The sequence below is a fragment of the Passer domesticus genome, chromosome Z (assembly GCF_036417665.1).
Source record: "Passer domesticus isolate bPasDom1 chromosome Z, bPasDom1.hap1, whole genome shotgun sequence".
NCBI lineage: Eukaryota > Metazoa > Chordata > Aves > Passeriformes > Passeridae > Passer > Passer domesticus.
In genome coordinates, this window is record NC_087512.1 from 41,830,581 (window position 1) to 41,843,821 (window position 13,241).

At 37.2% G+C, this 13,241-nt stretch overlaps 1 protein-coding gene and 1 long non-coding RNA gene across 3 annotated transcripts in view; one reads left to right on the forward strand and one right to left on the reverse strand.

The window, feature by feature from the left end:
• The first annotated feature begins 499 nt into the window (after window positions 1-499).
• LOC135289622 (uncharacterized) lies at window positions 500-10,191 on the forward strand. Of its 2 annotated transcripts, none has more exons than XR_010352380.1 (5): window positions 500-578; window positions 2,118-2,174; window positions 4,653-4,914; window positions 6,610-6,689; window positions 9,466-10,191. It is a non-coding gene; the product is annotated as an uncharacterized LOC135289622 (long non-coding RNA). The 2 variants fall into 2 exon arrangements; XR_010352382.1 differs by having other exon boundaries at window positions 503-578; window positions 2,118-2,321.
• A 225-nt stretch (window positions 10,192-10,416) lies between these two features.
• The window catches only part of LOC135289619 (hippocampus abundant transcript-like protein 1), a 30,119-nt gene continuing 27,294 nt past the window's right edge, over window positions 10,417-13,241 (reverse strand). The window contains exon 12 of the mRNA XM_064403385.1: window positions 10,417-12,008. Coding sequence (XP_064259455.1) covers window positions 11,805-12,008 — 204 coding nt within the window. The 3' untranslated portion in view covers window positions 10,417-11,804. The remainder of the gene's footprint in view (window positions 12,009-13,241) is intronic.

Consider the following 13,241-nt stretch of genomic DNA (forward strand, 5'->3'; position numbering starts at 1 on the left):
GACCTGTTGGAGTAAGTCCAGAGGAGGCCATCAAATTTATCAGAGGGATGGACCACCTCTCCTATGAGGAAAGGCTGAGAGAATTGGGATTGCTCAATCTGGAGAGAAGACTTCAGGGTAACCCACTTGCAGTACCTGAAGGGAGCCTTAAAAGGAAGATGGAACGGCACTATTTACAAGGATGTGCAGTGACGGGACAAGGGGGAATGTCTTCAAACTAAAAGACAGCAGGTTTAGATTAGACACTAGGAAGAAATTCGAGGGGAGTGGTGAGCACTGGAACAGGCTGTCCACAGAAGATGTGGATGCCCCACCCTTGGAAGTGTTCAAGGCCAGGTTGGATGAAGCTCTGAGCAACCTGACTCAGTGAAAGTGTCCCTGCCCATGGTAGGCAGGTTGGAACTAGATGATCTTTAATGTCCCACTTAAGCCATTCCATGATTCTACAGTTGTATGACAGCTAAGCAGCCTGGCTAGAATCACTTGGGCTCACCATGGAGGACAAACACGGCTGTACACAACTCTCGTACATCTTGATTTTTTTGGGATTGACTCCTGCACACTGACTGGGGCATGTGGTAAACATAATACTTTAATGTGGACAATGCTGAAGCAAATGCCCAGGACTTGTTATTTTCATTTTCTCTATGAACATTTTATCTCTCCAGATGTCTCAATTTAACAGTGTTAATATTGCAAGTTTTCCCTTCTTGCTATCTGTGTTGGGTTTGTACAGCCTGGTTTTCTGGTAGCAGGGGGGTCACAGAGCTGTCTTTTGAGAAGCTGCTGGAATATCCAACAGAGCCAGTCCCTGATGGCTCCAAAGATGGGCATGTCATTGGTCAAGGCTGAGCCAGTTATAATTGGTCAAGGCTGAGCCAGTTATAAATGGTAGTAAGGCCTCTGTGATAAAATATTTAAGAAGAAATCAAAACAAAAGTGTGGCACATTTTTAATTCCTGACAAAGAAGAGCAGATTGAGAACATGTGAAAGGAAAAACACTACAGACACTGAGGCCAGTGGAGAAGAAAGGGCAGGAGCTGCTCCAGGCTTAGAGCTGGGATTCCCCTACAGCCCCTGGTGCAGACCATGGTGAAGCAGCTGTGCCCCTGCAGCCCATGGAGGTCCATGCGGATGCTGAGATCCCCCCACAGCCTGCAGAGGAGCTCCAGACTGGAGGAGGGGGATGTCTGAAAGGAGGCTGTGGCTCTGTGAGAGATCTGTGGAGTCTTCTTGAAGGACTGCACTCCATTGAAGAGTGACCCACACTGCCACAGTTTTGGGAGGACTGTGTGTCCCTGGGAGGTACTCCCATTGCAGCAGGCCACAGAGAGCTGCTGCTCTTGAGAGGGACTCACATCAGAAAAGTTCATGGAGAACTCTCTTATGGGAGGGACCCCACGGTGCAGCTGGGGAACGACTCCTCCCACTGAACAGCAGGATAAACCATGGCTGATGAATTTATTTACCCTAATCCCCATTCCTTGTCCTCTTGCACTATGGGGTACAAGGTAGAGCTTGGGAAGAAGGAAGCAGTGGCAGGAAGGTGTTTTCAAGAGCTTTTTTTACTTCTCATTATCCTGCTCTGATTGTATTAGTAATAAATTCACTTTATGTCCCTAATTTGAGCCTGTTTTGCCCTGATGATATTTGATGAGTGATTTCTCCTGGCCCTTATGCCAATTCATGAACCTTTTGTCACATTTCTCTCCCCTGTCCAGCAGCAGAGGGCAGTGAGCAAGCAACTTTTGTGGGTGCCTGGCATCCAGTCAGTGTCAACACATGACACTATCAGGGAATATGAATGAAAAACTATATGCAGCATTCTGTACCAATTAACACATACCATAGCCTTGCTTGGCTGTTTCTAAGGCTTTAATACATTCTTCTGTTAACACTTCAGTTACACCAGTCTTAATATTTTTGGTATAACATCTACACATTCTCTAAGTTAATTATCTTTGTTTCCATTTGTTTTTCAATAATTTAGCCATCTAACCTCACAGAGGCATGACTCCTCCTGTGTTTGACTATTTTCAATTGCAAGTTTATTTAACACAACAGCTGACTCCTGCCAAAGGTATTCTGATATTTACTACATTTAATTATGAAACAGGAGTGTGTTCTACTTGCCATCATTTGTTTCAGCAAACATATTTCTACTGTACAGAGGGTGAGTATTTTTGGAAATTATTTAATTAAATTTTTTTCAGGTTAATGAAACCCAAGTTAATCTGTACACAAACAGAAGACAACTGTTCAAGCTTACTAAATTTTTGCAAGACTTGAACAAAGACAATACAAGATTGTGCATTAATAGGTGAGGATTTTTAGTCTATCCATAGGATGTATTAATGAAAATGAACTCAGATTTCACAACTGTCACTTTCAAAGAGACAACAAGGACTTTTCAATTCCTCAGTCTGTCCTGGGGGTTGTCTTATTTAGAATTAGAACCACAGTTTTCTTCCAGTTGATAAAGCTTTTTGTGGTCCTTTTAGTTTAAGGGTGATACCAGATATAATTTTATCAGATAGTTCAGTATCTTTTTGATATAACACTGGTGTTGTAACGTCTAAAACAACGGACAAGGTCTCAGACTAACATCGAAGAAGCATCTATGATGTTTTACCCAAGTATTTGAAGCTCAGTGCCTTAAGGCACTTTCTAACTCAAATACCACTCTGGGGTTTGTGGATGGATGTACTACTTCCTCAGCTAAGATTTTCTTCTATGACTAATTTCTCTTAGGAATACAGTGGTACTAACTTTTTACAATGACACCTGCACCTTACAGTACTCTAGAGACCATGACATGAAAGCAGACACTGTGGAAACAAAAGCCAATATTTTCTGGTATTTTTTTGCTGCTAAGAGTAGGCTTTCTAGACATCTGCAACTAGCAGTGAGACACTTTCAGTCCCTCCTGCCAATGGGATTATCACCACAACCTTGGGCTGTAAAGAAACAATGCAGGCAAGTCTTAAGTGATCAGCACATTCAGTGCTCTAAATAGGACTGCTATGTCAGCCTTTCCTTAGAATTTTAGGTCTTTTTTTATGCACGACAAAAGCTACATAAAACAGCATCAAACTAACATTCCCTTGATAACAAGCATGTGAACACCCCAATTAAAGTATGGGTATTTGCTGCTCAATGCTGCCATGTACCAACTGCTAGAAACCTCAAAAGTTGCATGGGCAGAAAAGAATTGTCATCTAAGGGCGAAAATAATATTGCAACATGAACAAATAAATAAAAGACATGTTTGAAGCACTGTAGTTAAGAAATTGTATCCTACTGGAAGCAGTTGCAAAATAGACACCCAAGATTTGCGGCAGTTGGAGCCTTCTGTCTTAAAAACAGGTTATCTGAAGGTGTAAGTTTTCCTCTGCTTCCTGTCAATTTGTGACACACAGGGTATGAGAGGAAAATTGATATGTGAGATGGGGTTGAATTCTCTTCTTTGAAGGCCATTTCTCAGTTTTCAGAGATCAAGTTTGCTATGCAGATTTTCAAATTAGCTTTTGATAAGTTTAAATTCAAAAATCTAGGTATATTTCAGAAACTAGATAATAACCTTCACCAAAATCATTGATCAATGTCATGTAAAAAATATTTCCATTCAAAGCTAGGTCGGCAAGGAAAACACCTTTTATCAAAATGGTATAAACAAAACTTTCTGCAACCAATGTTAATCTTTCCTGTAGCTTTATACAGATAAACCTTGCTCACCTCCTGAGGTTTTTTATAGGTTTGAGAATTCAGTTGGTTAGCAAGTCATGCTGCCTTCTTTCCTTCTCTTTCTTCTGTGATACCACACTTCCTCAAATGCACTTTTAATACAGTTAATTACCCTATCTGCACTCTGCTCTAGGTAGCTTGGAATTTCTGGTAATCATGCAAGAAATACCATAACATAAGCTGAAACTCTCAGGTTGAGCCTTTGCAATTAAGAAAAACTTTTTAAAGAGAATTTTTAAAAATTACCTCTTAAGGTACACATCTTCCCTGTTCCATTTTTATTGTTCTTTCTCCAAATATGACTACGTTTAACACTGAATAAAACCAAATAAATTAAAATATATTTACCATGGGCTCCTTCCATAAACTTAGAGATAAGCTTTTACTTTTGTGTATTTCATAATAAAGTAAAAGACCTCAACCAACTGCTTGAGGCAACTGTGCAGAACTTTTTAATATGATTGCTACATGGTAGCTTGATGTATTTTTCCCCCTAGAGATGGAAGAAATAGGGCAAATGAGTTGTTTTTACTACCTTCAGTTATTACCTGGAGTCATGAGTTGTTTTTCCTTTTGACAGACGCTGTAATGTCAAGGTGGAACCAGCCCACCCTTGGCGAGGCTCTATCCTAGGAAAGTGTTTTGCTCATAATAGGCTGCCTGACAGTCTGACCTTTATCACATTTTTCTTTCCTGTCACCTTCAGGAAGGGCAGCTGTGGTGCTGTTGATGTATTTCATATACAGACAATTTCAGAATTAGTCTAAAACACTAAAAATTAAGTTCTTCTTTACCTTGCAACATCTTCTGGGTTTTGTACTAAAAATAAAAAGAAAAAATCCGAATTTATTTTTGATTACTTAGTTCCAGGATCATTAAGAGTTTCTAATGTTCTATATTTCCCAAGGTGATTTCCCAAACGTGCCTTCATGTCTGAAATATGAAAGCTAAGTCATTGGTAGGAAGAGCCTACTTCTTGAGGAAAAACGAAAATCTATTGTCCAAGAAGATTAAATCCTTAACCACTCAGTTAAAGTCACAAATTATCAGGTCTGCAAAGAGTTTTTTCCTCTAAGGACTGCAGAAAGGCCTGCAACATCTCTCCGAGGTCAAAATGTGTGCCTGACAAGGATATGCAGAATGCAATTTGCTTTAGGTGGCATAGTCTAGTGAGTATTTATACTTCTCAATCTTCTTTTTCATTTTTATTTTTCTTTCATTGTTAAAAAAATATATATTGTACACCTTTTGAATGTATCTTTAAATATTGTACCTAAAATATGCTACTATTCTTCTTAAATACATGTTTTGAACTTTCTGGAACCACTGATGCACTGAATTAACACTCACAATGCATTTAAGCATGAGCACAAGGCATACCAGGACTAGATAGCTGGGCAAGTTTGATGTTTCAGCTATTTATAAGCCAGTTACAGTTATGCCAATGATGAAAAACTACATTTTGTTTATTATGCAGGCATAAAGAAGTAAGACAGCAAGAAACAGCAGCTTTTGGGCTTTGAGCAACATGGAAGGATGCTTAGACCTGCATGCTTAACTTTTTTCTTCAGTGCTTAACACTTCAGTCTGTTACTAAAACAATTTTGTCATGTTTTGGTTTTTTCCCCTTCACTTTTTTTAAGAGGATTTTTGAACCACTGCACTGAGAAATGGAATTAAGTTATCAAAAATGGTACCTGCATATGATAAAGCAGACACCCCCATGCATAATTTTCTCTTACTTAAAGAGAACTCATCAGGACTTTCAGAAAAGACTGCAGCAAAAGACTACACTTTGACTTGCTTCAAAGTGTGAAATATGCTTAAAAATACTCTTCATCAAAACCAGGAGGAGGAGAAGAGAAAAAAATAATTGCCTATAAAATTTCCTTTGAAACAGATTTTCTAGACAAAACAATAAAACAACTGCAAAGTTTTCAAGATCAACACTTTCCACATGTGTAGAAAAGTAATTTCTCATGAATGATGTTGCCTGCCTGTTATTCACCAACATTTTTTCTTGGGTTATCATCAAATAAGGTCCTGCTGAGCAGATTTTTGCCTACATTCAGATGAGCAGAGCTAGCAGCACAGTTTTCTTTACAGCCTGTTTCTCACACAATTATATTGACACATAAGCATTAAGGTATACATCAGGTATCAGTTAAGGGACACTTCAGATACAAGCAATTTTCTGAAATGCATAAGCCTAAGTTCTCACTGGGGTATGCAATCAGAAGTGGCCATTTTTTCATGTCAACAGAAAAAAGGACTATAAAAAAATACTGACTTCCAAACTGCTAGCATGTAATGCAGTCAATTTTTTTTTTGCACTTAAGTCACACAGCTCTGTACGTCTCAGAGATTCAGCTGGTGATGCAGCATTTACTTTCAAATTAAGGAAGGATTTTAAGACATTTGCTTTAAGGTGCTAGTGCTGAAAATGCAATATATAAAGGCACTTTTGCAGCAACAGAAAACAGACTGCAAGGGCAGCAGAGTAGCAATGCTAGGCATGGGACTGTATCCTGAACCATGAGCAACATCTTCCATTCTTACTGCAGTGATCTTTCAGAAAACAGAGCAAGACTACTCTTTTTAGACAATGGGAGAAGACTAACAGCACCTTCTTTTCTGTACGACTATGTTCAACAGAAATTGTCTAGGAAATAAAAAACAGTTTTAATTTACTTCTTTACACCTGCTGGATTCAAGATTTTACTATTAGATCAATCTCACCACTAGGCTTCTGAAATGAAACCCGTGAGACAGCATGCCACTAAACAGTGGACTAGAAGTCATGCTCAGTTTCCTCAATCTCAGCACGTTCTGCTGATCTCATCCTGCTTCACCAAATCTTTCAGGTTGACCACAAAGTGTCTCAGCTTAGCCAACTGAGCTTGGAAGATCCTGTGAGTGAAAGCTTTTGGACCACAGCAGGAAAGTATGACCAAAATTTTAAACAACTTTTAAAATTCTCTTCTTGTTAGGAAACAATGATGCTAGTACATATATAACAGATTGCTTAACATGCCTGTTAAAACAACCTAAGTAATAACTTCATTTATCCCAGGTTTTATTATGACCTTCTAGTATATTATAATCAAAATACAGTAGCATCATATTTTCACAATAAATGCATGTACAAAACAGCAAAATCTCTGAGGACATAGCAAAAGGAAAGAAGCTCTCCAAGTATAGTTTTCCAGATCTTTGTATGTTAATTCAATCTTTCCCTGTTTTTTTGGTTGTTTTTTTTGGGTTTGGGTTTTTTTGCAGTGGGGAACTGTGTTTGACTTCTTCTGAAAAAAAGAAAAAAGAAGAAGAAACAAGAAAGGTAAATTTTATCAGAACTAGAATTTTGTTTCTGTGAATCAGAAGCACAGCTCCACACAAACAGAGATCAGCAGCTGCCCCAAAGAAGCATGCCCATTACCACACTGAGGAAGTGAAGCACTGTCTTACTGCATGTTGTTACATTGCAGTAAAACATTATTCTGGAGCAATGATATCCTACCTGGAGGTTAGGCACACCTCAGGAGTACAAGGAGGCAAGCTTTAGTAATTGTTTATTTTTCACCTAAAATAAAAGTATTTTACTTACCACCTAAAAGTATTAAGAAAGAATTACAACTTTACAAATATATGTCTTGACACTGCACTCTCATCTGGTGTGTATGCCAGACAGTCACACTTAAGGCAGACAGAACACAAGGTACCCTTGAGGAAGACTGGGTGCCTCACAATGCAGAAGGGAGTTGCCAGTGATGCCCTCACTCCTTCTTTCATTTTCAGTGTATTGACATTTATATGTGCCCAGTTAAGCACATCTGTGAACTGTATTACCTATCTGCAACTAAATTAACCCTCACAAAATGACACTCTCTCAAGAAAGGTCTGGAAAAAAAACAATTCAGAACGAAAGTCACGCAAATGATACAAGCACAAACAGACAAGTTCCAGAGGTGATACTTCTGCTCCTAGTGCAAGTCCTTCATCAACCGCTTTGCATAGTAATATCACAGACAATGTAGTGAAATTTGAGAAAATGTTGGCCAAAAAAATTGAAAGCAATCAAAGTAAGTATTTGAAATACAAATTTTCAAGTGTTATTGCTAACAATGAACCTCTTTTTGAGTGTATATAGTACCTTTAGGCATTAGCTAACAATCATATGGAGCCACAAGGATTAACAGGATGGCAAATTAGCCACCCAGGACATGAAGAACAACCTTTTTAAGTTTTTTCAGCGATGTTTGAAGTCCTGTGATATTCAATTCATTATTTCACAAATTTCACAGAAAACTCTGAAGTTTGAAGAATGCTGAAGGTTTGAAGAAACAAATATTAGAACAAGTTATTGTTCTGGGAGATTTGAAACTACAAGTGTTCCTAACCTGTCTCAGTTTAAGGTACTTGCTAGATTTTATACAGGACTAAGTACATAAAGAACAACTTTTTAGTCAATCCTTAATAAAAAGATGTAATAGAAAAAGAAGCTGCTCAACAGTTCCTTTATTTAAAGTTCTGTTTGGTGAAAAAACCGTACAAGTGTAACCAGTGATGAAATGGCTGCCTTGAATAGAATCCCTTAGAAAAAAGGGACCTAAGGATAAGTTTACAGCAAGAGTGAAATTTATTCACTGGATCACTCATGGGCAAGCTGGTGCGGCAAATAAACTGGAGACAAAAGCACACAAAGTCCTACATTGTCATCAATGTTGTAATTGTATAAAAACAAGACCTTTCAATATTAGAATCTTTAGAGTACTTTGGAAATAGATGCTGTGAAAGTCTTTTATACTACAGGGGTTCACTGATTATCCCATATCAAACTTATATTTTTCTTTCAAAGAAAGAAAAGCAGTTGTTCCACATCTCCTGACCTTTTCTGTGACCAAAAGGGCCTGCCAGTACTATGCCAATATTTTTGAAAAATAAAAACATTCAATGTGTCTCTTCAAGATAAAGATGTTGTTCTAACAATAAGAAAAATTTTCTTTTTAAAATAACTTTGTTTCATGGAAGGAGCATTTTGAAAACAGAAGTTTGAAAAAGTTTCCATCATCATACAATTTTGTTGCAAAAAGAAGTGTAGAAGTCTCACCCATAAAAACCTCTAATATCTGTATACTTCTACAGGGAAGTAACTTCCAATCTATTTGTTAGCAACACAAAAATTCAAGACCTTTCAAATAGTTTGCAAATCCAACTGAATGACATGAGGGAAAACGGAAACTTACTAGTTGAGTGTTAACCTGAATCTTAATACACCTTTGCGTAAGTAGTGGGCATGACTGAAAAATGAGGATCATGATTTCATAAGCACAGCCTTTAACACACTTTCCATTTGGAACAGTATCTTTGTGAGGTATCTTTTTCAGTGATGACAGATACTAAAAACAGATATTAAATACATACTAAGTTTAAAATCAAGATAAACTGAACTTAGAACCAAATCTTAGAATCTCTGTACCACTGCATTGAATAAAAATTCCTAAAAATAATGAGGCATCAGGTATTTCTGAGCATCATTTATTAATTTTCTACTGGGAACAGAAAAATACTTTACACTACTCATAAAAAATATTTGAAAATTGTTTATCTAATCTATAACTTACCTTTTACATTTTTATTGTATACTTAATTAGTAGAGTAGTACATATAATAATTTATACAGAGTAAGGGTGCATGCTTAAAATATTTTTTTTTCCATCCAGCTCTGGATTCCCCAGCACAGGAAACCATTGATCTGTTGGAGTGAGGAGACCACAAAGGTGGGTAAAGGATTGGAGCACCGCTCCTGTGAAGACATGCTGGGATCTGTTTGGCCAGCAGAAAAGGCGGCTCTGGGATGACCCCTTCAATACACAGAAAAGACTTTTAGGAAAGGAGGCAGCATTTCACCAAGGTATGTAGTGACAGGACAAAGTTTAAGAGTTTTACAATGAAAAAAGTTTAGATTGAACATAGGGAAGAAAATTGCTACAATAAAGGTGGTGAGGCACTGTCACAAGTTGCCCAGAGAAGCTGTGGATAACCCATTCCTGGAAGTCCTTGAAAGGTTCAAGGGTGGCTCTGAGCAACTTGCTCTAGTGAAAGATGTCCCTGTCCCATGACCTTTAAAGGTCCCTTCCGACTATTCTGTGATTTTGAGATGCTACTTCAAAAATCTGATCCGTTGCTGGGACACTATAAGCAGTAATAAATTTGACAACTGCTACTTCTAACAATAATATACTGTATTTTATTCCTTATATCAAGTTTAAGACATTCTAAGCTGGGATCACACAAAACCTACCAACTGCAGTCTGGCCTGCAGCAAAAAAAGATTATCCAGCATAAAAGCTCAGGCTTAAATTACAAGAAATTCAAAGAAAAAGAGCTACCTGAGCCTCCTCAGAAAAAGCATATTAATTCTTCAGTAGTGTTCAGATCAGAAATTATTCTTGGGGTTTTTTTGTACTTCTCCACCCCAGTGAATACCATGTCAGATACCCAAGGAATTTCTAAGCAAAGCATGCTTTTCACTACTCTTGATAACACAGACACAACACAACAAAACAGGAATTCAGGTACTGTCATCCAACACTAGAATAAAGCCACTTCTGCTCTGAAGCAGCAAAGGCACAACAGTGAACTTGGAAAAACAGACACTTACTCACAAAACCTAGAAAGCTTGATATTTATATTTATTATGCAATAGGAAGCTTATTAACGTAAAAACCAAACTGCATAGTACAAAAGGTTTCTTATTTGTGCTCAACATGGAACAAGTTTCAAAATATATATTTTTTTAAATTTGTTCAGCCAATACACAATCCTTTTAAAAAACTGTATAACTGTCTGCACCCTCATTACATTTATAAATACATGATTTACACAGCACCCCATCTGGAAAAATTAAAACTCCTTACAAATATCTACATATATTGCATACATATAAAACATTCATAGGAGTACTTCATCAAAGTTGGGTTTAATAGTCCATTTGCACTGCAGCAAAATACATATAAATCTTTGTCTTCTTCATAAAATGTCTCTAAAAATTAGCACATTTGTTGTAATTCATAACTCCTTTGATGCATCTTTTAGAAAAAAAATATATTAATATATCCATGATATTCTGCAGGTAAGACAGTGATATGAAGGCTGAATGTGGTTAATAACTGAACACTAAGAAGCAGTTAAGGCAGTGGTGAAAGGAATGAATGGGAAAAATTAGTTTATATGGCAGATAAAGTGACAAAATACAGTACATACATATATATTTTGATGTAAAGTACTCTGGCACCCACTCACAAGTGTCTATTTCTGACACTGCTCATTTTAATATTAACATTTTATTTTTTATAAGCAAAACATTAATGGGACCTGGCTCTTGGGTGCCATCTGGATTTGCTTTAACTGCACACAACTGATGATTCCAGAATATGGGTTTATGGTTTCTGTATGACCTTCATTTATGGATAAGTACTATCCTGTGTGATCTCACACATTCACAATTCTGCCATCTCATTTTCATCACTGCTTTCTGGTAACTACTGGACTTCTTGCTAGTAAGTAATATTTGAGAATTTCATCGATAACCACCATTTCAGGTGCCAAAAATATACAGGGATCAATGCCTTCCATACTATGAAGACTACATGTGGTATAGATGCAGACAAAAAGGCATAAGAAATGCAAAACAACCAATTATAGTGATGGCTGAAATTGTTCTGACTCAAACCTGTTTATTTTGTATTAACTTGCAATTTTGGGAACTAAACATTCAAAGTTTTTTTAAAAATCTGTCCCTGTATTCAGGTTTCTACTCAATATCAGAATTCGACACAGCATTTGCAGTCCAGCACTGGGTAGAATCACACCAGCTTGTGACCTGCTGTTCTAAAACACCACTCCCACATGCATGACATCAACCTCAATAGCATAGAGCAAGTGACCTCCTGTCACAGCTGCCTTCTCCTCAAAGGCAAGATACTCTGGTTCCTCCCACCAAGCTTCCAGAGCCACAAATCAGATGAATTTGTTCCATCAGCCCCTCAGAATTTAATCTTCATACACTGCTATCCTGCAGCAATGGTTCAGTGTCCTCTTCATTACTTTGGTCTATGTTGTTACTCAGACTACTACTGATGCTGTTGCTGTGTTTTTTGGTACTGCTGACTTTGCTGTTCTCACGAATAAATAAGGCGACTAGAAAAGCCAGAAGAACAATGCATGCTCCAACCAGGAACGGTGGACCAGGAATCATCGCTCTCTACGGGAAAACAAACATAATAAAGAATTCACGTTTCAGACACTGACTTCAGCATTATGAACTACACGACTGAGGCAGGAGATCATGAGAGACATTTATGGGGACTATAAAATTTTTGCAAACACGTTCATATGTGCATTGTAAAGTGAATTTTCTACATCTAACATCCCCACCAATTCCTCCTTTGATCTCCACACTGATCTAAAAACCAAAAACACATAAAATTTTCAATTGAAAGTATGATTGCCTAGCAAATGAAACAGATGTTGACTTGATGCTTTTTTGTAATATTTTTCTGCTTTAGCCAACATGCCTGTTAAATCAACAAGACTCTTCTGAACATTAATAGAATAAGATTTCAACATCTAGAAGTACAAGTACTCAATAACCTTAGCTTCACTTTGCCATGGCTGAGGTATCTACAATCAAGATAGCCAAATAAACAAGCACCCCAAAAAAATCAATATATGGGTAATCAAAATAACAGTGAGACCATTCTCAGTGCAGAGACATGTTACTCATGCATGATAACCTAGTATTTGGAGTTATTGTCTCTTTCTTCTAAGCAGTTTATTTTAAAATTCAAAACCAAAACTTGCTCACATTTCATAGCCACAAGTAAAAACAAACACGAGAAAGGTTTTAAGATAAACTTTAAATCAGCCTGGTTTGATTAAAAACCTCTACCAAAGAAAAATGTCAACAACCCAGCTTTTTTTTTTTAATTTTTAATAACTTTTCTGTATCTGGGTAAAGTAAAACTAGATAAAACAGAAGGTGAAACTTGTCAATCTAGTGTACTTTTATTCTACCAAAAGGAACGTAGGAAGTTATTCTCAAATAAAGTGGGAAAATACCTGAACATAAGTATACAGTAACCACATATTTCCCTTGCCTCTATCTTGTTACAATCAGAGGCCTAAGTTTTCAGCTCACAGTCTGTACATATAAAGAATATAAACATATCAAAAATACATTTTGATGATATTAAATCTTCAAGAGGTGTTACATACACAAATACTCAAAGAAGCAATAAACTTCCACAAATTAATACACCCTCATTTGCAGTGTAACAGCTAATTAATCTGAGCAGTTTTTGAATATTACATAATTGTGGTTTCGCTGACAGGAGTAAAAATCTCTCAGAAGCTGCCCTTTTTCATTGCATTGCCAAGCTTTATTACTTTCCAACGCAGCTTACAATGCCTCTGTTTGCTGGAAGGGTTTCCTCTG